At 35.7% G+C, this 25,220-nt stretch overlaps 1 protein-coding gene across 1 annotated transcript; it reads left to right on the top strand.

Moving 5' to 3' along the window:
* Positions 1–3,581: 3,581 nt before the first annotated feature.
* Positions 3,582–16,666, top strand: LOC123544729 (uncharacterized). The gene is made up of 5 exons (XM_053531181.1): positions 3,582–3,751; positions 5,114–5,219; positions 5,728–5,985; positions 7,155–7,621; positions 16,225–16,666. The coding sequence occupies exons 1-5, from the start codon at positions 3,582–3,584 to the stop codon at positions 16,412–16,414; spliced, it is 1,191 nt and encodes a 396-aa protein (XP_053387156.1). The 3' UTR covers positions 16,415–16,666.
* The last annotated feature ends 8,554 nt before the right edge of the window (positions 16,667–25,220 follow it).

Here is a 25,220-nt window from a genome sequence, read left to right as displayed (position 1 = left end):
TATTTATTGTGATATACACGTGATAAAACGTAATATTCTTGAATGATTTATGAAACTATCACCCTAATTGTTACCATTTATTGATGTTATTGCTGCTTTGCACATTTGAGAAAAGACGTATCTTTGACTACTAATGTGTATGAATTCCATGCGTATCTTTGTTACATCAGTGATATAATTTGACATGTATTTTTATTTGAGGGAACTGTCATCAAAAAATAAATATGAAACGGGTTTAATTGTAGAGATTATAGTTCAGTAAGGTCAGTATAAGAGCTTAACAAACAATCTCCATTGTATTTTCAAATAATTATTACAAGGATGTAACTTGACACAAAATTAAGTGTCTTTGTTACACTTTTATGTTGCTTTTGGTGTCCAAATTACGTCATTGTCACAATAAGAGGTATTTCTACTATGTGTAGTTTAAACCTAATTTCTAACAGGACAAAACTAAAGTTGGTAATGTATATGGGGGCTTTACCCAAATCATCAGTGTTAAACATGCATTATAAAATAGACACTTTACTATTATTATCATGATGTAACTTGGTTGCCGAAAATTGTGTCCAAGTTACGCTGAAAGTGAAGGCACAGGTGTCTGTGTTACATCTTATATGCAGACTGGATTGATTGATTTTTAAAACAAAGTGAATTTAGTGTAAGTATGCCTTTAAAAGACTCCTTGTAAAGGTTGCGACCTTGCGATTTTTGGTTGGCCTACATGACATATAAACTACATAACATAGTCAACATTTTTTACAAAGATGTAACATTGACACTACATTTTGTGTCTCTGTTACTCTATTATTTTGTATTTGGTGTCCACATTACGTCACAGTTGACAGGGACAAGTATTTTTCCACCCTGTAGTACAAACCTTGACAGAATGACTGAATTTAAAACTTTTAAAGGTTTTGGGAAAGCATTCTCTTATGACTATTGCAAACAAGATGTAAAATTTGAGGACATCTTTATATCATTATTATCATGATGTAACTTGACTCCAAAATTGGTGTCCATGTACTCTAACGTATAAGTACTGGTGTCAATGTTACATCTTGTATGCAGACTGAATTGTATTATTTTTTTTAATTTTAAATTGTTTAAAATTCTATCTTTTTAAGGTTTCCTTTTGAAAGTGTTGATTGACTTTTTTTTGTTCGGTAGACATACCTTATCGACATCAAATAGTATTTCATCACCAACAACTCGATGTAACAAGGGACACAACTTTTTGTGTCTAGGGTTACTGTCAGTTGTAAATATTGGGGTCAATATTACATCTCAAATATAAATTGAAACGCATGTACATGGAATTGCATAACAATATTTTGTATTTTTTTTCAAAATTTTCCCTGCAGAAGATATTGTAGATAGAAAGTGTTTTAAAAGGCTTCAGTTTTATTAAAGCCATTATTATATATTTGCATTAAGATGAAACATTGACTCTGGAAATTGTCTCAAAAATGGTTCTCCATGACATCTTTTAAACAGTGCTCTGTGTTTTAATTTGGAGGGTACAAAATAATAATTTAAAATAGATTATGAAAACACAACATGGCTTTGCAGCAATTGCAACCACATCCCTTAATGTAACTAGAATTTAAATACTCTGGTTGAGTGTTTACTGTTGAGACCTAACGTTGACACCATTAAATGTATTTCAATGACTGTTGTAAATAATTGCGATGCAGCCTGATGTATAATGAAATTTCAAGGCTATAGTCAAAATAAAATAATAGCTACACCAGAGCATTTACCCTCAGACCTTGTAAAATTCCAGCGATTGTCTGATATTTTGTAAACAAATTTGCGGAGAAATTATACTGGGCCCATAATTGGCTGGTCCGTCCGTCCACTGTTCTTACTTTTGAAAGGAAGGGATATTATCGAGTTCATTTCGGGGTACTAAGGTACATGATAAAAAGATACACCCGGAGGGGTGATTTTGTTTCACTAATTAATGTCGTGTCATGGCCCCTTTTCGACTTTAATGTTTGCTGTTCAGTAACTCTTGAAAGGATGAATGGATAAATTCATTTTTAATAGACAGGTGCTAATTATAAAATTAAGTAACTTAGAAAGGATGAAGGGATTGAATTCATTCTGATAGACAGGTGCATAATGATGAACTGCAGGCCCAGTTTGATTTTTGCTACAATCCACCAGTTTTTGTCCAATCGGTAAGTTAGAAAAATGAATGGATTGATTTTTTTTTTAAAAACTTTTCAAAAATTTGAATGGAATGAAAGCTAAAAGAAAGGTTTTAACTACTCGTTTCTTTTTCAGGACGCTGCATTTGGGTGTAACATGAATCCAAGTCACAGAAATCAGTGTAAACAGATGAATGAACCCCAGTCACAGAGATCACGGTATATATGGGTTTTGAAAAGTTAAACAAAATATATAAATGTATAATGAGAACTATTATTAACCTTAAAATGCTGAAACTGAACTAACAGCATTTGCAAACAGCTTGGAATCAGACCAGACGAACTTTTATCAGTGTTGTCACCATTTTCCCAGCATGCAAAGGGTTTACATTGCTTGTCCGCCATCCGAAATGTTCCCAAAGTATTACGTGGCCAGCAATGGCGTCTGTGAACTTGGACCACTTCATTTCAGAATGATCAAGTTCTTTAGGATCTATATTACTTCATACCAAAAGTTATAGTGGATAAATTACATAGGCCCTCAAGTTAAGTTTGACAAAAAAATGTAAACTCTCCCCGATAAAGCGCTGATCACTTTTGCTATATAACTTATTTAGCTAAAACAAAGGTTTAAGTACTCATTCCTTTTCGGACAGTGCATTTGTGTAACAGAACGAATGAATCCAAATCACAGAATCCAGTGTAACATGATGAATGAACCCCAGTCACAGAAATCACAGTGTACATAATGAATGAGCCCCAGTCACAGAGATCACGGTATATATGGGTTTTGATAAATTAAAAAAAATGAAATTTAATATTAAGGGAAAACTATTTTAATACCCTTACAATGATGGAACCGAAATTACAGCCTTTGCAAAACAGTTGGAACCAGACCAGACAGGGGATTAACCCCGGTCTTGTCAGGTTCCAGGCTGACTCATGCGTATAGTGATCACTTTGGCATCATCTGTTTGTCAATTTTGCCTCCCTTGTAACTTTGGACCACACATTAAAATTTTTTATCATAATACCTGCAGACATACTTCGTGTATCATAATTAAACATATATATATATAATGTATAAGAGATGACGGTGCTCATGGATTACTAGTTTTCTTTTGATGATTTTAGGTATTCCTTTAGAGTAACCTCAGACCTGCGCAGAAAGAAGAGAAGTTTACAGCTCGCACCAAACTTCACAAAAGACCGCTATCAAGCATTCAGGAAGAAGCTTTCCAAGACAAAAATCGATATGAAGAGTTCAAGGAAAAAGACAGTTTAGACAAGCGAAGGTATCCCCAAGTCATTAACTGATGAACAGCGCAAAATATACAATGAAAAACATAACTAAGAATGCAAGCATATAGAGCAGCGTCAAAAAAAAAAAAGGTATTGTGGAAAGCCCAAAACTAGACAAAAATAATGAAATTAAGGGATTACTGGAGGAAAAAGAAGCAAGAACAAAGGAGCCATATGACAGACGAAGACAGGAGGTCTATGAATGAAAAGAGGCGGGCAAAGTACAGATCCAGGAGAAAGCTTTTTGAAGAAGCAAAATCAAATGAACCTTCAACCCCAGTTCAAAACAGAAGGTATTTGCCTAAAACAGCTGAAAAGTTTGCAGACATTTATCGAAAATGCTGTTAAAAATTAAACCCCCAAAGACGGAGGAAGTTATTAAGGGAGAAAGGGGCTTGTTCTGTCACCTAAAGGGAGAGGTTTTAAAAAAGGGGATTGAATGCACGTGTGTCGAGAGTTAAACATGCTCTTTAAAGGCTGAAGAAAAAACATTGCAAAGAAGGGAGGGAAAACAGTACCAACAATTCCACGGAACCTTGTTGGAAATACACAGCAGAACACTCTATGAGAAGGGCTTTAGGTATAAAGTGGGAATATGGCAAAGAGTATCAGCTCTAAAAAACTTAGTGAAACTGAACAGTTGAAAAGGTCTGATGCTTTCTCAAAAAGCAAAGTAGAGAATATACAAACATTTTATCAGTATGAATCTGTAACCTTTCCAACCAAAAAAACTGTCAGCAATAAGAGTTTGAATCAGAAAAAGGTCTTGACTGAAACAATTCAGCAAATTCACAAACGTTTTCTAAATGAAAATCCAGATTTGAAAGTGAGTCTAAGTCAATTTAGGAAACCCGCCCGAAAGAAGTTTTGACTGTGAGCATAAAAAGTTTATGTCATGTTTGTGCGAATATTGCTTAAGCACAATTCAAAATTGATTCCTAACCAAGCTATGAAATCCCACAAATTGACCTTAAAATAGAAACCCAAGTATCATGCAGTAGCCATTACAAATTGTGCGACAAACTCACCGGCAATAGTGAAAGATGTGTCTTGAAAGAAAATGTGAGGAATGTTGGAAAGCAAACTAAAAACTTTTCTAAATCCTCTTATTCAAGCAGATGATAGTAAGGAACATTACTTGGAAAAAAAGGAAAAAATGGCTTGTTGGGGGCTGCAAGTAAATCAGTTTAAAACGTCAGATATTGTTGAAGAAAAAGGAAGCCTGGTGCAAATTAAATTTATGGGCTGCTTGAATGCTTGGAAATGCTTGTCTTCACTTGTTTACCGCCAGGTGGCAATACAAACAAATTCAATGATATTTCCCAAAAAATGTCCCTGAAAATGTGGTTGTTACCATAGCAGATTTCTCCGAGAATACGCTGTGTCTCACCCGACGGATCCCGTCAGCTTTTCTAACAGTTACGCCAGGTATCTGTTTTTCCCCCTGATCGCTTATTACAAATGTCCAGACTGTAAGATGTTGTGCAGGAATCTGCAGTTTTCATTCGGATGATTTTGAATCATGACGCAATGGCAGTTAACCTCTTTTCGAAGTCATGTTGGACATATCAAGTCACGTCAAGGTTGAACAAGGGGATACAATTTTTGCGGGGGTGCAGCTCAGTTTAAGTCAAAGTTCCTTTTTTTCCCTGTAGTGAGACTATTACACATAAAATGGAGAGAGCTTTTTTTGGATCACGACACGGTAAATCACCTTGTGATGCGTTAGGTGGCTTAATTAAGAAAAAAGCGGAAACTCACGTCAGAAGCAGAGAAAGGGAAAATACAGTCCCCCAAAGCATTATACAACTTCTGCAATGAAAAACTTACTCTGCACACAAACGAGAAATGTGAACACAAGAAGCGAGTTTTCTTCTATGTGGATGAGGTCCAGAGAAGCCAATTACCCAAAAAATTTGAAAGACATTGAAAGGGACTCGCCAGGTCCACCATGTCAGAAGAGTTGCGCCGGGAGTAGTTTCAAAGTAGGGTTTTAAGTTGCTTTTGCAAAGTTTGTTTAGGGGCGGAAAGAGGGAAGTGTTACAATGGGTCACTTGTTGGTGAATGGGAATATCACAGCCTTGTCAAACAGAGTATGGAGCCTGGTACCCCTTTGAAAAAAAAGAAGAGTGGCAAGGGGAATGCAAAACCAATAAATCAGGGTCAGAAGACTTCAACAAATTTGGTCCACTCCAGATTATGAAACAAGAACCTTTGTCAACACCCCCAAGTCTGTTGATATGACCTGCTTGACTTTGCTCCCCAAAAGACATTCCTATGGAATCAGGACAAACTTCATCCAGCAATCATTACAGCTGATGGAAAATGTTTACCACGCTCAGCAAGCTTGTTTGCCTATGGAAATGAAAATCAGTATAAAGAAATGAGGGGAACGAATTGTAATGAACTATCTAAGAATGCAGATATGTATTTAGATGACAATTTGATGAAGAGGGGAATGGATATGAGGGGAAAACATTCAGTTGCAAAGACATTTGCTTCCTACTTAATTGTTATACGGGAAATCGTCTGAAACAAAAACAGCATCAAAAAGATATATAACGAAGAAATTCTTTCTGTTTTTAAAAACGGCTCATACCCTGGGTCTGTGGCAGTTGGCTGCCTTGCCAATTTTATTGTCTCGTCCCGTTGTATCTGTTTATCCAAACTATGGAAGTCACACAGTAAGGAATGACATGCATCGCGTGTTTCATCCATTCGAAGAACAGGATTGTGACAAAGAGCCAGTTATATTCATGTGGACAAACATACATGGAAAAAAATTGTTCCTGAAAAGACTTTTCAGTTAATCATTTTGTTGCAAATGATGCCATTGACATTAAGTCAGATGGAGATATTGACATTTCTTTTTATTTTGATTTAATGGATGCAGAAGATACCTCCATTAGTGACAGTGTGTGGAATTTAACGCAGTGTCTTGACTTACTGTCATCACCGTTGAAAAATGAGACTCCAGTCTTTGGTCCCAGAGAGTCACCAGTGCTCAACTCCAGCATGTCACAGTTTCTTGAACAAAGCAAATTGCCAATCTCGAATTCAATAAGTCATCAGTTCTCGAACCCAGAGAGTCAAAAACTTTTTGAACCAAGCAAGTCAAAGTCACCAGTTCTTTTACCCCAGCGTGTCGCCAGTTATCGAAAACCCATCAAGGCATCGATTCTCACCTAGTGACTCCCAGTTCATAAACCCAGACATTCGCCTGTGTTCGAACGTAGCAAGTCACCAATTCTTGACCCCTGGAACCACCAGGTTTTTGGGCAAAATAATTCCAAGGTGTTGAACAGCGTGCGTCACAAGTTGACAGATCCAGTAAATCGCCAGTTTTTGAACATGACGAGTCACCCGTTCACCCAAATCCATGGTATCACCAGTTCTTCACACCAGTGAGTCACCAAGTATTTAACAAACTGAGTCACCAGTTATCAGACCTAGCATGTCACCAGTTTTTGAACAAAGCAAATTGCCACATCTCGAATTCAATAAGTTTATCAGTTCTCGAACCCAGAGAGTCAACATTTATTGAACCAAGAAGTCAAAGTCACCAGTTCTTGACCCCAGCATGTCGCCAGTTATCGAACCATCAAGGCATCGATTCTCAAAACCTTGTGACTCCCCAGTTATAACCTAGACATTCGCCGTGTTTGAACGTAGCAAGTCACCAATTCTTGAACCCAGGGAAACCCCCAGGTTTTGGACAAAGTAATTCCCAAGGTGTTGAAAAAGCGTGCGTCACCAGTTGACAGATCCAGTAAATCGCCAGGTTTTGAACATGACGAGTCACCAGTTCACAAATCCATGGTATCACCAGTTCTTCACACCAGTGAGTCACCAAGTATTGAACAAACTGAGTCACCAGTTATCAGACCTAGCAGGTCACCAGTTCTCGAGCACAGTCACCAGTACCCAAACACAGCAAAGAACGAGTTGTCAGATCCATTGGTACACAAGCTCCCGAACCCAGGGAATCATCTTGAATACAATCAGTCACCAGTGCTCGAACCAAGCGAGTCACTAATTCTTGAACCAAGCAAGTCGAAGTCACCAGATTTTGACCCCAGTGTGTTGCCAGTCACTGAACCCATTGAGTGTCCAGTTCCCAAACCAAGCAAGTCAACAGAGCTTGAGCAAAGCCCAGATCCAGGGTAAGTTCAAAAGATTGCTTAGTTGTAATGATTCAGGGTTAAAGTTCTTTTGGGAAAAATTGTTATTGCTTGGGTTTTCATGGTTTTTGTTTATTTGTCACAATTTTGGACTAGTCATGATACTGGTCATTAGATTCCATTATAAAGGGAAACCTTGTTTTCTAGAGGAGCTTTTATGATCACCCTGTGTCTGGCAAAAAAGATTGAACTATTGACACTAAATGTCACAAAGGTCACAATTTTGATGTAGGTCATCTTGCCCAGGAAAGGTTTCATAAGTGACAACCGTGATATCACTGAAATATATTGTTGAAAGCGTAAATCCCCCAATTTAAACAGGTATGAAAACGAATGTTTATTTAACTGAGTATCCCTTGGTTTCCCGTTCTTTTTACATGGAAGTGTGAAGACACTTGGAAAATACATTCATGAATAATTTTAGAAGTTTAAATGCTTTTATTTAGGTACAGGATTGGGATTTTCTTTTGCCCGCTGTGGAAAAGTGAATTACCTTGTTTTGTAAGTGCCAGGTTGCAGTTGCCAAATTTCTTTCTTGTTTATGTTTTACCCTTCCGTATTTATTGCTTGTTGATTTTTGAAGTTACCGCACCATGTGGATAAACAACGTCGTTTCTTGAATTGTCATCTGCTTCACTTAAAATTTCTATCAATTTTTCTTAAAACTTGGAAAAAAATTCGACTGAGAGGCAAAACCTGACCAGAAGGTAACTGGTCTGGTCTGGTTCCAAGCTGTTATGCAAAATCCTAGCAATCAGTTCCCGCATGGTTAGGATTAATTACTTTACTGGGTTTTTATTTTACCTTTCACCATTTATTGTTTGTTACTTTGTTCTTTTTGATAATTATATTTTTAAATTTATGGTTTTCCTTCATTTGAAAAGGTGTTGGCTAGCTAACCACTGCCTATGGGTTTTGAGGTCACAGGTTGGTCCACAGGTTTGTCATATTTATTTTCTGAAGGTTGTTCATATGTTGAAACATTTTGGAATGTTTAGGCTTGGTTCTGATCTTTAGCAGTCACCATTTACTGAAATACTGTTTAATGATACCCTGATGAAACAAAAGAACCATGATGGTCCATTAGGGTCACCCGACAGCATCAGCTTGTGCAATTTTATACTTTTCTTTTTACATTTGATTGCATGTCTTATTTTACAGACTTATTCATATTTTCCAGGCAATAAAATCTCCCCTTCTGCCCCTCACACACCAACCCACTCTTCTCCCAACTTTATGGGGCCCAATCCTGGGAAGTTTTGCATGAAATTTCTATGTCAGTTCATGTTTATAGTTTAATCATATTTTATTGTAATCATCACACAAGACATTATGGTAATGTACATCAAGCCTATTATACGATAATGTAAATATATATATACAATAGCAAACTTTCATTATACAAGACATTATATTACTACTGTACATTAGGAAATATTCAGTAAACTTTTCGAATGTGCGATAATACAAAAGGGTTGGACCACAAGTTTTACCAACATTAGAAACGGTCCGTCCCTGGCTGTCAAATTAATGTTAGATTAAACTAAATGGCGGATTTTTTGTTTGGTCTGGAATGGAAAAAATATATATGCTTAACAAAATATAATTTTAAGTTATAAACTTACTTATATAGAAGAAGAGTTAAGACAGTAAATTTAATAGAAGAAAAGCAGGGAAAAAACAATCGAAAGAAAAAAAAAACAAAAAACAATAAAACTAACACAGACAAGCGTAAAATCAATCAGTGCACCTCATCGCATCCGCTGCAGAATACCCACATCCAGCCCAGCCCAGAGCCTCTAAACAGATATATAGTCAAAAGATCAGGAGGCAGTGCTAGGGGAAACGACGTGTATTTTTTATATAACTTTGTACTTCTAAAAACAAAGATTTGTTCTCCTCAATAGTAAGTGAATCAATTCCATGAAGTAATTTGTGAGTACTAAGAGGATGAAATCTTCGAGTATTGATAAATAACAATCGACGAGCATCGGCTAATGGCTACATTTAAAAAAGAAATGTTCCGCATCTTCAATACCATGTCCACAAGAGCAATCGGGATAGTCTCGTAAATGGTTATAAAATAAATCATTGTTTAAGTTGCTGCATCGGTTTCTAATACGAGTTTGAACTCCCATTATAGAATCGTTCTCCTATTAGATAAAAAGACGGAACAATTGGAGATTTAAATTTACTCTTCTATTTGCTCTTAAAAGATGAAAGTGTGTTAGCATTGCTTTGTCGGGAGGTCAGGTTATTCCATAGTTTTACTGAATCGGGTATAACTGATTTTGAGTAAATTTCGAGACGTCTAGGCAATGTTACAAAATTAGTGTTGTTTCTAAGTTCATAGTTGTTAGAATTGTGAACTGTTGGAGGAAAAATGTCTATAAGGTAATCTGGAAGCAGTCCTTATTTCCTTTATAAGCTAATATTAATTTCTGCATAATTCTACGGTCTGCAAGAGAAACCCAGCCAACTTCAGTTAATAAATTTTGAATGGAAACGGAACGAGTCAAACCAGTAACAATGCGAGCCTGCTTCATATTGAAGTTTTTTCTATAGTGTCCTTTTCATATTGAGTACAGCTATCCCATTACAACTAAATGCATACTCGAGTAGAGGTCTTAGATACGATAAATAAATGTTGTTAAGAGTAGACCTTTTAACTTTGAATTTTAACATTCTCATCGAGCCGAGTACTTTTGAAGCTGAGGAAGTGATATTGTTTATATGGGTGTGCCAAGAGCCATCATGACTTATTGTAAGCCCTAGATGTTTGTGATCGTCAACGAAGTTTAGAGGGGTATTATCAAAGGTTAACGAAGGTTGAGCTATATCTCTAAAGGAGAAAAACATGACTTCAGTTTTAGAAGGATTGAATTTTACAAGCCATTGACTTGCCCAACTGGAAATTTTTTCTAGATCTGAATTTAAAACAGTTTCTATATAAACGGAGTCTGGTGAAGATATAGCAAGTGAGACTATCATCAGCGAATAGTCTAGCGGTACTTATAACAGAATCAGCAATATCATTTACGTATACAAGAAATAAAAGAGGGCCCAAGACCGATCCTTGAGGTACGCCTGCAGTTAATAACCTATTATTTGAAAACGATTGCCCTACAAATACTTTTTGCGATCTATTTTCCAGGTAATCTGTTATCCAATTGACCAAGTTTCCTGAAATACCATACTGCATTCAGTTTAAATATAAGGCCTTTATGCCAAACTCGGTCGAAAGCTTTCGATATATCACAGAAAACCATACAGGTTGCTTTCTTCTCGTCTAAAGATGTACAGATCTGGTTATATATATCTACAAGTTGGTATACAGTGGAGTGTCCAGGAAGAAATCCTGACTGATTTTTATATATAAGATTATTGGTGTTTAGATGATTGTACAATACTTAAAAATCACTCGTTCCATTACTTTACCTACGCAACTGATCAAAGAAATTGGTCTATAGTTAGATGGTAAAGATTTTTCTCCTTTCTTATAAAGCGGCATTACATTAGCAATTTTCCATGAAGACGGGTATTTATTTACGATGAGAGATCTATTGAATAAAGTGCAAAGTGGCTTAGCTATGGTTTCGAACATCCCTTTAACATTTTATGACTAATACCATCAGGCCCACAGGCTTTGTTGACAACTAAGTTATCTAAAACGTCAATTACGTCTTGCTCAGAAATAGTAAAGTGGGAAAGAGTTGTATTAGACTTTGCAACAAACTCAGGTAGAACAGAATTGGAATCGTCGAGAGTTGATACTGATACGAAGTAATCGTTTAAAAATGTAGCTTTATCTACGTCAGAAATAGCTGTGTCATGATTTTCGTTTTCAAGGGGCGGAATTTCTTCTTCGGCTTTAGAATTTTTCTTTGACTAGCTTTTTTTACTGTTTTCCAGTACTGTTTAGGATTTTTTAGAACTTAAAATCATTCATGGAAAATTCAAGAGTATTATAAAATTGTTCGCGTAGGTGTTTTTTCATATTATTGACACGATTTCTTATTTTCTTGTAACTTTGCCAATCTGATGGTTTCCCAGACTGAATAGCAATTCGCTTTAAACGATCACGTTTCCTAGATGTAGTACGAATAAATGAATTATACCAAGGTCTGTCGTTGGGGCGGATTTGTATAATTTTAGTAGGAATGCATGTTTTAGCTAGATCTAAAATGTTTTTTTCAAAAAAAAGATGTGGCTACGTCTAGAGAGTCTGAGTTAAGAGCTGACCAATCAGTGGTGTTTATCGAGTTATTTAACTTTTCAAAATCGGCTTGGTGGTAGTTCCACACTCGGCGGGTGTAACATGTCCTGGCCTGGAAACTGCTTTTTACATAAACATAAGTAGCAAAGTGATCGCTTATATTTGACGGCGTTTAAAAAACTCCAGAATCCAGCGGTATTACAGTATTTGTTAATGCAATTACATCAATTAAGGTGCTTGTACTGTGTGTTATTCGATTTGGTGTATTGATTACATTTGTCATATTATTAAGAATAAGTATGTCTCAAAAATTTACGATTTGTTACATTTAATGATCTTCGTTTATATCGCCACTAAAATAATATTATCTGATATTTCTAAGGCCTGGTCAACAAGAATATCACATCTTTGCCAGAAGTCGATAGCAGAGTTGGTGGCCTATAGACTGTAGCAATAATAAAGTTTTTATTATGATCTTTTATTTTAATACACAGAGATTCCGGTAAAATAGTTTCAAGGTCATTTAATCGTTTTGGTTGTAATCCTGAAATTTCAATATACTAGGATACCACCTGAGTGTGATGAAACATCTTTCCGAAACATATTTCCTAATCCTTCAAGTTTCATCTGCAAGTCAGAAATATTTGCGATAAGTGAGTTTCGGTAAAACAGATAACATCGAAGTCAAGAAAATTGTCTTTGATATAATCTAATTTGTTGCGAATACTCCTTATATTCTGATGTAGTACAGAAAAACAACCATTGGATTCTAGACTAGGCCCAGGATTGGGATGGACATCACCAGACAAAAAATAATTAATCGCGTGATCATTGCATAATGAATATTGTCTAAGATCAAGTATAGGGGGTACATTTTTAAATTAACAAAATCATCAATATTTGAACGAGCAGAAGTGTCAATCAAAGACACGTACATGAAAATGAAAGCAATAGAGCTATATGAAAATTTCAAACTCGAGTTACATACAAGTTGGGTTACAAGGTGTAACTTAATAATGATGTCTCGATAGAGAAAATGCAGGTATTTCGCAAAAAACGAACATAAATTGTAACTAAAAATGCAGCTTTTATACAAGCACGCCCCCTAAAGTAATGCAATCCGATCGCCATTCTCCAGGCTCCTAATTCGTTACCTATGAGGATACAATGTCAGGGTAGTGAGGTCGAAGAATGACGAACGGATGCATAGAATGGTTAACAGAAAACAACCGAGACAGACCAGGACGCGGGGACACATAGATGCAGCAAGGAGTACATGAGGGACAGCACGATTCAAGAACGCTTGTTACACAGTTCATTGCAATATTAACTATTGAATTAGAAAGAAATAAGAGAAGACAAACATTAACCCGAAATGAGAGAAAAAGGATTGAAATATCATCAATTGGAAATAAATTATCTTTTTACTATTTGGATATTTCTTACACTTATCATTACTTTTAAACCTTAAATTAATACTAAATGGTAGTTTTTATATTTTTTAGTTTTAGTTTTTTAAAAAAAAAATCTACTAAGTTGAATCTTGTTCAGGTATTACACGTAAAATTCATCAACTGTTACAAAAAAATATAAAGAACAATCCATCACATACTTATACAACGAATAAAATAAATAAATATAAATAGTACATGTTTAAAAATCATATCATTCTGAGTATATAGTATATAATATACGCCAGCCGTATCAGGCGAGAAAAAAACATAATAAAAAAATAATTAATCGCGTGATCATTGCATAATGAATATTGTCTAAGATCAAGTATAGGGGGAACATTTTTAAATTAACAAAATCATCAATATTCTCAGTCAAGTACCCTTTTCTTTACTTATCTCCATTCGATTTCAAAATTATTAATCTGCAAATCGAAATAGCAAGCAAAGACAAAATAAAAATATACAGTACAGTTCATTATATCAAGATAGATAAGCCTACCAAGCATAAGTTGGCATTTTTGTCCTAATAATCTCCCTTCCAATTAATTTATTTCATAATCCTTTCATTAACCTACAACTGAATATTTAAAAAGAATATCTCACCAAGTACGCATGAGAAACAAATTAAACAAACAGAAACAAAGCGGTATTTCTCTGTACGATTTGGGCAATATTATAGTCAATTCCTTCGCGTTTTTTACAAGCATACCATTTTTTAATTGAAGGTAGATATTCGATACTTTTACAGAGAGAAATAATAAAATAGAATTTTAGTATCACTCCGTATTATATATACGGATAGAATTATACAACACATTGCCACTTATTGTATTACATACATTCCTACCTGTAACTCTGGTATGATAATAATAATACTAATTCAATACTAATTGTTTTGGTTATCAAGTTATAGTAACTGGTTTAGGACTTTCCAGTTATATATTTATAGTATTTCTCATGAATATTGGAAATCCAAATTCTTTTATAACACTATAACTGTATCAGTGTACATAAATAGCAACGTAATTTCGGGAGTACATAACATGTATTCATAATGGATATAAATACGAACTATCACATTTTTATGATAAATTGTTGTCATGATTTATAATAGTAATATGGCATATGGAGTGATACCACCCCGGGTCGTAGACAATAACAAATGTATAGGTGAGAAAAAAAAAACGAAGCAAAAAATGTAGACGTGGACTACGGATCATAAATAATAACTAGTGAATTTACAAAAACTGTTTGAATGAATGTAGAGCATAGCCGAAACAAAAAGCTAGATCTGCATAGATTTACAATACGGATAGGAGAAAAAGTAAAAAAAAAAGTGCAGTTTTACATATATGGAAAACAATGTACATGTAAGTATATACACAACAGATGCCGTCCGCTACGACGACCGATTATCATACATTTCTGATCTAAAAATTAGCAAAAAATGCGTTGCCTGTGCATGGAAAATAATGTAAATACATTGCTCAAACGTAAGTCACTAATGTCGACTGCTACAACGACCTAAAATAATATTGTCGTCTGTTAAGATCTGCTACTGGATAACAAAAACTACATACATATTACTAATTACAAATAGTGAAAAGTGTAGTTGAACATGGAGTACTATGTAAATGTATGTCACCAATGAATTGAAAAAGTGAAAAATGCTGTTGAACATGAAAAACTATATGACTGTATGTCACCATTGTCGTCTGCTACAACGACCGTTTATCGTCTGATACTGGGAAAAAAAGATTATGCAGAACAAGAACTATATAATTTATGATCATAGGAGTGCAGTTTTTTTTTTATTTGCTTGAACATAGACACATTGTATATACACTAATATTGTCGTCTGTTACAATGACCGTTTATGAGGACACTGGACTATTTTCACTTACAGATTACAGGTAAGTTGATTAGTTTATATAACGGTATTTTTCATAAAAGAAAAGGCGAGTTTTGATAATACCTTATTCAACATATAAATATAGGTCAGACTATTGTGGAATGTAAGCAAAAGCGATGAATACCTTCTTCGGCATATAAATATAGGTCAGACTATTGATGATGTAAACAAAAATACAAGATATCACTGTACTCAGTCCCATGTGTTAATGCTTAATACAGTTAATACGTACTTATTTAGAGTGTGCTGGAAGTGGCTTCCTTCTTGAATGCACTGGATATCGTACATGTCTCTGATAATTACACTTGCATTTTTATTTGGAAGCTGGGCTTTTACTCTACATCCAGCTATCCATGTTTTTTCTAGTACCTTTGCTCGTACAAGTTGTCGTGCTTCGTATGCTAATTTCTCACGCAAAGGAGTCAGGTTTTCCATCACGAATATTCCGCTACCGAAGGATTTTCTTGCCTTGAAAACACGATCTCTTGCATCAGAGTTTGTGAATTTTATTATAACTTTGCGGTTATAGTTATCTTTTGGTTTGCCCTTTCTGTGGCATTTGTCGATGTCCTCACTACTTAGACGCACATTGCATGTCGCAGCATGGTTCAAGATTTTCCTTTTTACATCTTCTGTTATTTCACCTGTGTCCCCTGGGATGCCTGAGATGTCGAGGTTCATTCTGCGACCGTATTGCTGGAGTTCATCTAGTTCTCTTTTTGTTTCATTAAGTTCGTTTGTCAGGGATACATTTGCAGCGTGTAAAGTTTGAATATCCTTCATGGTGCACAATAATTCATAACCATATCCTTCTAAAGCAAAGAAAACAACTAAAGACAGCAAGTTTTCTTTTAATTCAGACTGTGCGGGAGAAGTGATCGAGGAGGCAATACTGGCTATGACCCTTGGCTTAAGCAGTAATCACTTTCAGAAGTTGTGTGACAACATTCAGATGTTATCTCTCATTACAAATATTTCTTGCATGTTGTTTTACTAATTTCAGATTGTGCAGACTCCATCTGGTATGCAGCCACTGCCAGAAGTTGGGGTTTGGGTGCAGTACCTTAAGAAAGTTCGTGCCTCCCTGTGGTCCATCCAGGAAAAAGCATTCTTTTTGGAATTTCATCACATTTGTAGGCGTATTGAGCCACCATCAGTTAAAGTCATGGGGACACGTGTATATTACGATATAAAATTTAAATAAATGAAAATCTCATATAAACATACATCTACTGATGTAAACGATCAAAACTGCTAATAACGTGAAACAAATCTTACAGCAATTTGGTAGTTTGTTTTGTTCATGTTCCAATCGTTTCACTTTATGTTTTTCATAACTGACTAGTTACATGGTTTGGTTATGTTATATTGCTTGTCTGCAAAGACTGAAATTGTCGAGACTGCAATTTACATTTTGACACATGTTTATGGAATAAAATCTTTAAAACCTATATCACAGTGTGTTGTCCTAGATGATCAGCTATGACTTGACACAAATAATGTCTGTATATAAATCAGTTATTACAATTGTATCTATTCTACACAACAGGGTGATGAAGAATATCGAGTCCAACTTTCAGACTCGACATTAAGCATGCTTGGAAATTTTCGTCTGCTAGAAATGCTGCCTGCTAATTTTGCAAAGTTCATCCATTTTGCTCCAAAAAATGGGAAGAAATATTATCAGAGTAGCAAACAGCTTGAAACCTTACCAGATGCCGATTTAATCAGCATCTGGTCTGGATCCAAGCTGTTTGCAAAGCTTGTTAAATTTGTCTACAGCATGAAAAGAGTATAGTACCTTATATAATGCAAGATACAGCCAGCATAAAATCCGCTAATCGGATAATAATCTACTAAGTAATTTTAATGTATGTTGCTAATTTAGTATTAATGATGATATACATTGAAGATCCATTGAAAATATAGCCAAGGTCCCAAGCTAGTGTGTTAACCACTTGCCACGAATTCTTGTCAAAGTAATAAGAACGAAGCTGTTACTACAAAATGAATGCAGTTTCCTGCTCCTAACCTGAACCCCCAGGTCTTGTTGCACTCAAGTTGCCTGGTTGATGGCTAAAACGATAATATGCAGACCGCCACCCATGCAGATATGTTACAAAGCAGGTTAGCATTCTACAGTGGGATGTTAATAGCCAATAGGTGCATACAACAGGAAGACACACACATGCATGACATAAAAAGATGCAGGTTCTAAACTAAGTGCTACAATAAATACATGTGACATGGCACTTTAAATAAGTCTACAAGTGCAACAATAGATAATTATGTAATGCTCAAGTAAACAAGGTGCAGGTGCCAGTTAATTGCTGAATTCTACACCCTGTATTGGTAAACTGCCATGATATGATTGAAATATATTGTGGAAAGACATAAAAACCACATTCAAACAAACAAAAGTTCACAGAGCAATAATTGGTGTCCCTGGTTACATCTCTATATTCTTTTAAAATGCCTTAGTTTGGCTATTCTTCTTACTTTGAGTCGTTGTGACTATGCTTACTTTTTAAGCAGTTTAATATCTATCAAATAAAGCAAAATGGCCTATAAAATGTTACTTTTAACAGGAAGTTTGTTATGTTCAATGTCCAGTTTTAGTGTCCTGTTACATCTTGGAAGAAGCTTGGAAAATTAACAACAGATTGTAAAGATAGAGTTAATATTTATGGTTAATATCAAAGACTGTTGTTTTGCAAGACAATTTATATGAATATAATTACAGTTTCAACACTTGTTAACGTGAAATAATGACAAAAACACACGATGTCCATGTTACATCTCAAACATCCGTGTAAACACAAATTAATAAATATTATGTTTTATTTTGCAAGCAGTGACTTAACAGTTTCAGAGTATGACCCTGTACAACTGTTGCACATTTTTACCACTTTTCCTTTTTCTTTGCTTGACATGAAAAAAATGGACACCAAACATTTAGTGATGTAACAGATATTCCTGGACAACAAATTTTGGATCATATGCCTATTTTTCAGCCAGAACAAAAGATTAATTATTAGTGCGAGCGTAGCGAGCGAGAAAAAATAAGTATTTCATATTCTTCAGTCAGAATAAAAGACAAATTATGTACCCAAGCGTAGCGAGCGAGAAAAATGTATATTTTGCAATTATTTTACCCAGAACATAAGACAAATTACCTATGCTCCGGCGATTTTAGGGGCGGGAGCGTCCCGGTGCCCCCCTCCCCCACCCCGACCTCCGCTATGAATCCACTAATGGTAATACTTCAGTCTGTACGCAGAAATGATTACTGTACAAAATTCATAACCATTTGAACTATTTATTCAAACTTGATGGAGTTTTATTGTACAACAACGGCCGTCGTTTTGGAGTTTAAGTATGCCTGCATCTTAAGCCTGACAACAGAACAACTTCATGATCTCTGCCGACGTCGTTGATAAGCTTAAATGTTGTAACGCTTTCTTAGATCCCTCTTCCGACATAGACCTTAAAGGCTTTTATCATACTTAAGGGCAGGTCCGGATCTAGCCTGGGAATCCAGTCTGACAATTTCTAATCATTTTTCTACCTGCAAATTGACAATATCAGAAACTCGGATGAATGCCAATTAACATTAATTAGCATAATTTAAGTTGGATCTTTAATGTATGTAAGATTTCTTCTGACAATTATTGTCAACGGCTTCCCAGGCTGGTCCGGATCCAGAAATACCTTTATTTGATGCAGCGAGGCAACAGTTTAGAAAGAATGTGTCACCAGCGAGACACATTGCTCCCAGCGTGAGTAGGGGTCAGGGTGTTCTCCCCTTGCAAAAGTTTGAAATATAGTTATGTAATGGTGGCATCTGATAGATTTTTTGGTCTGAATTTGGAGAAAATATGTTTAGTATACAGCATCTTCTGTGTATGACTGTGCTATTTACGATAAAAAGGATGCAAGTGACGACAAGTAAAGAAATCAATGATGACTGTTTTATTTTGCAGTATAACAAATTCATGCATGTTCACACAAATAAAAGTGTTCTGTATATGAGCAAGACACAATAATGCATAGACAGTTGTGCTACAAAAGGAAGCAAACTCTTCCCCTTATCGGTATAGTTTGACAATATTCCTTCACGGAGATTGCAAAGCGAACTAGAATGATGTCGACAAAAAACTTTCATTCAATAATTTATAATAACGACGGGTCAATAATGTTATTAAGGAAAAATATATAGAAATTAAGCAACTGAACAAGAAACAAATGCGCATGTCTACATAATGTTTATGATGCTTAACAAGTTTTATTTGAAATGAAGAGAAGGAAACTACAATGTAGTTGTCATTCGTCGTTAAAGAAGGGCCACAACTCCAGACAAAATAATCGATCATAAACGTCAGGGCAACATGTACATATTCATTTCATGCTTCTGATGTATACCTAGTTTCAATTCAGTTGGATGGATCTACTCGACTTAAGTTCACGATGTGATAAATTAGTTCAAGATCAAATAGGGCAACAACTCCAGAAAAAACAACAACAAGAATTTGTAACAGAGTTAGCAACGTCCCCTGCCTAAGGACATTTTCATCATACATACTGTATGCCAATACAGCATCTTGGCATGAACAAAATAAAACAAGAGTGCCAGGATAAATACACTTAAAAAAATTCCTAATTGGTCAGTTTATATTATATTACTATTTTGTTAATAATGCATGTATTTACACGAAATTTCACATACCGACATTTGAATAGGTACTGCAGCTGATTATTGATTTATTTTTGGCCGACTTACGGCCAGCGTAACAGCATTAGGCGTTTTGACCAATATTGCATATTTTGCACGTGCAGAGCATGCACACCAATATGCACTTGTTAGTGAACATTTTTGGAATTACTGACGAAAGTCCTACTAGAAAAACACATTTCATTGTGAAATTGACACAAGGGCAACGCGTCCGGGCTGTCGCAATTTTACAACAAAACTCAAAAATCGGTCATTTCAATGAATTGTCCTTGGGTTAAATTTTGCCAAAAGAGCGCGGATGATAGATAATCAACGATTGAAGGTTCTTGTAAACGGAAATAAGGTTAACAAGAGCTGTCCGTAAGACAGCCAAGCTCGACTATTCGAAATATTGACCCAGAAGCAGGAAAATATTACCCAAAAAAGTTAAATATCAAAAGAGTTTTAAGTTCAAAAGGGGGAATAATTTGACCAAAATGCATATCAGTTATGGGACTTGCTGCTATCAACTAGTTTTATAACCCCGAAGGCACATGAGAAGTTTCAATTCAATATCTGCATTAGTTTTGGAGATAGTAACTTGCATGTAAAACTTTAACCAGAATTTTCAAAGTCCAAAAGGGGGCATAATTTGCCCAAAATACATGCCAGAGTTTTGGGACTTGATCCAGTGAGGTTAGTAATTGATCTAGAAAAAGAAAAAATAAGTTTCAAATCTATATGCCTTTTAGTAATAGCTGTATGTACTTGCACGCAAACTTCAACCAGAATTTTCTAAGTCCAAAAGGGGGCATAATTTGGCCAAAATGAAAGTCAGAGTTATGGGACTTGATCCTATCAACTAGTTTTATAACCCCGAAGACACATGTGAAGTTTCAAATCAATATCTGCATTATTTTTGGAGATAATAACTTGCATGTAAAACTTTAACCAAAATTTCTAAGTCTAAAAAGGGGGCATAATTTGCTCAAAAAACATGTCAGAGTTATGGGACTTGACCAGTGAGGTTGGTAATTGATCTAGAAAAAGAAAAAATAAGTTTTAAATCTATATGCCTTTTAGAAATAGTTGTATGTACTTGCACGCAAAACTTTAACCAGAATTTTCTAAGTCCAAAAGGGGGCATAATTTGGCAAAATGAAAGTCAGAGTTATGGGACTTGCTGCTATCAACTAGTTTTATAACCCCGAAGACACATGTGAAGTTTCAAATCAATATCTGCATTAGTTTTGGAGATAGTAACTTGCATGTAAAACTTTAACCAAAATTTTCTAAGTCTAAAAGGGGGCATAATTTGCTCAAATAACATGTCAGAGTTATGGGACTTGACCACAGTGAGGTGGTAATTGATCTAGAAAAAGAAAAAATAAGTTTTAAATCTATATGCCTTTTAGAAATAGTTGTATGTACTTGCACGCAAAACTTTAACCAGAATTTTCTAAGTCCAAAAGGGGGCATAATTTGGCCAAAATGAAAGTCAGAGTTATGGGACTTGCTGCTATCAACTAGTTTTATAACCCCGAAGACACATGTGAAGTTTCAAATCAATATCTGCATTAGTTTTGGAGATAGTAACTTGCATGTAAAACTTTAACCAAAATTTTCTAAGTCCAAAAGGGGGCATAATTTGCTCAAAATACATGTCAGAGTTATGGGACTTGACCCAGAGAGGTTGGTAATTGACCTAGAAAAAAAAGAAATAAGTTTCAAAGCTATATGCCTTTCACTGATGGCTGTATGTACTTGCATGCAAAAACTTAACCAAGGTGTGACGCCGACGCCGACGCCGACGCCAGGGTGAGTAGAATAGCTAGACTATTCTTCGAATAGTCGAGCTAAAAATGGAAATAACCATCAAAGTAACAGCTACAAACAAATTGTATCAAAATTCTTTTGAAATTGCAAAAATAATTACACACGTGTCGTAAATGTGTCCTGGCTAGCAATATTTCGACAGCTCGATCGCGTTGCTTTTGTGTCAATTTCACCATGATATGTGTTTTTCTAGTAGGACTTTCGTCAGTAATGCCAAAAGTGTAAACGAACATGTGCATGTTGGTGCACATGCCCTGCACGTGCAAAAATGCAATGTCAGTCAAAACGCCTAATGCGGTTACTTTGGCTGTGAGTCGCCAAAAATAAATCAATAACTAGAAAATGCTTTTGTAAAAAAGCGCATGTCTCCCCCAATGCAAAGTCCTATAGGCAAGAAGTCAATAGGGTTCAGGAGCGAAAGTCAAAGAGACACTGATGGTTGGCTGCAATAGGGATCATCTACTTGGCATGTCCAGTCATCCCGCTAAATTTCAACACTCTTGGCCTAGTGGTTCTCAAGTTACTGTTCAGGCTCCTGTGACCTTGACCTTTGATCAGGTTACCTCAAAATAAATAGGGGTCATCTACTCTGCATGTCCAATCATCCTATTAAGTTTCAACATTGTAGGTCAAGTGGTTCTCAAGTTATTTCCAAAAAATGATTTTACATGAACAGGCCACTGTGACATTGACCTTTAATAGACTGACCCCAAAATCAATAGGGGTCATCTACTCATATTCAATCATCCTATGAAGTTTCAACATTCTGGGTCAAGTGGTTCTCAAGTTATTGATCGGAATGGTTATCAATGTTCAGGCCACTGTGACCTTGACCTTTAACGGAGTGACCCCAAAAACAATAGGGGTCATTTACTCTGCATTAACAATCATCCTATGAAGTTTCAACATTCTGGGTCGAGAGGTTCTCAAGTTATTGATTAGAAATGGTTTTCCATGTTAAGGCCCCTGTGACCTTGACCTTTAACAGAGTGACGCTAAAATTGTTAGGGGTCATCTACTCTGCATGACCAATCATCCTATGAAGTTTCATCATTCTGGGTCAAGTGGTTCTCTAGTTATTGATCGGAAATAGTTTTCAATGTTCAGGCCCCTGTGACCTTGACCTTTGACGGAGTGACCCAAAAATCAATAGGGGTCATCTGCTCTTCATGATCAATCATCCTATGAAGTTGCAACATTCTGGGTCAAGTGGTTCTCTAGTTATTGATCGGAAATAGTTTTCAATGTTCAGGCCCCTGTGACCTTGACCTTTGAAGGAGTGACCTCAAAATCAATAGGGGTCATCTACTCTTCATGGCTAATCATCCTATGAAGTTTCAATATTCTGGGTCAAGTGGTTCTCTAGTTATTGATCGGAAATGGTTTTCAATGTTCAGGCCCCTGTGACCTTGACCTTTGACGGAGTGACCCCAAAATCAATAGGGGTCATCTACTCTTTATGACCAATCATCCTTTGAAGTTTCAACATTCTGGGTTAAGTTGTTCTCTAGTTATTGATCGGAAATGGTTTTCAATGTTCAGGCCCCTGTGACCTTGACCTTTGACGGAGTGACCCCAAAAACAATAGGGTTCGTCTACTCCAGCAGCCCTACAACCCTATGAAGTTTGAAGGTTCTAGGTCATATGGTTCTTCAGTTATTGCCCGGAAGTGTGACGTACGGACGGACAGGGCCAAAACAGTATGTCTCCCCCAGAAGGGCGGGGGGGGGGGGGAGAGACATAATTAGCTGCAGTCCCTATTCAATGTCGGTATGTGAAATTTCGTGTGAATACATGCATTTTTTTACAAAAAAAGAAAATACAAAAAAAACTAAACCAAATTTAGGAATTTTTGTTGAGTTTTATATCCCTAAACGGGGTGATGTTTAAAAAAAAACCCTTTTTCGGGTTAAAAAACATTTTTTTTTGGGTAGACAGAAAGCCAAAACAATGCCTATTCCAATTCTAACAAACAGGATAAAATTTTTAAAGAATAATCATTTTAAAATTTTTAATAAGTTTTTTTTAAATTTTTCCCTTTTGGGCCCAAAACTGGCCCATGGGGTTTTACAAGCTTTGAAAAGGGCGAGACAATTTTTTTATATAGAAAGAAAACAAAGGGGAAAAGAAATTTTTTTGTTTTTTAAGTCCAAAAAAAACTCCTTCCAAAAGGGGCCCCCTTAAAATACAAAAAAAATTTGAAAGAACACGGGAAAAATTTGGTTTTAAATTTTTCCCCAAACGGTCAATTATAAAAGTTGTCATAAATATATATATTTTTTAAAAGTGACAAAAAAGAGAATTTTAATCTAAAAACAATCTAAGTCCACACAAAAGTCCTTATCAGGTAGCCAAAGGGCCAAAATACATCAAAAATTGGATGTAAAATCGTGTTGAAACTACGGGAAAAGTAGTCAAAATTTTCTCCTGGGGTTTAATTTAAACCCCTTTCCCTGCTGAATTTCTATAAAAAAAACTTGTCCATTTTAATTTGGAAAACCCTTTAAAACTTTTAAAAAGGGGATGCTTACCAAAAATATACTGATTGAATGGCGAACAGTGCGGGACCATCATCAGACTGCTGGTTTGTGCGGGCTAAACATGATCTACATTTGGTCAAAAAAGACAGAATAAATCATGTTAAACATGAAAAGGGGTTAAAACAGAATAAACTTTACAGAAAATATTTAAATTTATAGTAACAGAAAAGGGGTTGGGGCCGGTTTTCTTACTCATGAACACCATTCATGATGATGAACATTTTTTCCCCACTGTACAAAAAAAATCCTTCAAAGCCCCCCCCCGAAATGGGACAAAGTAATTTTTGTTTTCGACTTTTGGCCTCTAAGTGGCCTTCGGCTGGGGTCTTGTCTTGGGCATGACACTTTGTTTCTTTTATGGTGAAAATTTATGCCAAGTTATCTAAAGCCCCTTCATGGTTCCGTAGATTATTGACCCGACCCCCAAAAAAGATTTCTATTCCTTTGACCTCTAAGTGTGACCTTGACCTTGGACCCAAGGGGTTTGGGGTCTTGCCAAAAACCATTTGTCTTTTTATGGTAAAACATTTATGCCGAGTAATTCCAAAATCCCTTTATGTATGGCATTTTAAATTGCCCAAACCCGAAACGGGCCCTTTTAACCTTTGACATCTAAGTGTAACCTTGACTTAGGACTTGGTGGTCGGGGGTTGGGAAATTAAAATTGAACATCCAAAAACATTTCTAAAAAACAAGTATAAAGTCTTCCCCCTTTTTCAAAAAGATTTTTTTAAAAAATTTAACATTTTTATGTAAAAAACTAGGGCTCAGAGAAGTTGAAGATTAATCAAAGTCCCCTTTTTAACTTCCATATTCAAATTTAATTCATTATCATTTTGTGACCCCCAAAAAAGTAATTTGAAAATTTAAAAAAAAAGCAAGTTCTTCATTCATGAAAAATTATTTTTTTTT

The sequence above is a fragment of the Mercenaria mercenaria genome, chromosome 19 (assembly GCF_021730395.1).
Source record: "Mercenaria mercenaria strain notata chromosome 19, MADL_Memer_1, whole genome shotgun sequence".
NCBI classification, from domain to species: Eukaryota; Metazoa; Mollusca; class Bivalvia; order Venerida; family Veneridae; genus Mercenaria; species Mercenaria mercenaria.
This window is presented reverse-complemented; position numbering and strand designations above follow the sequence as displayed.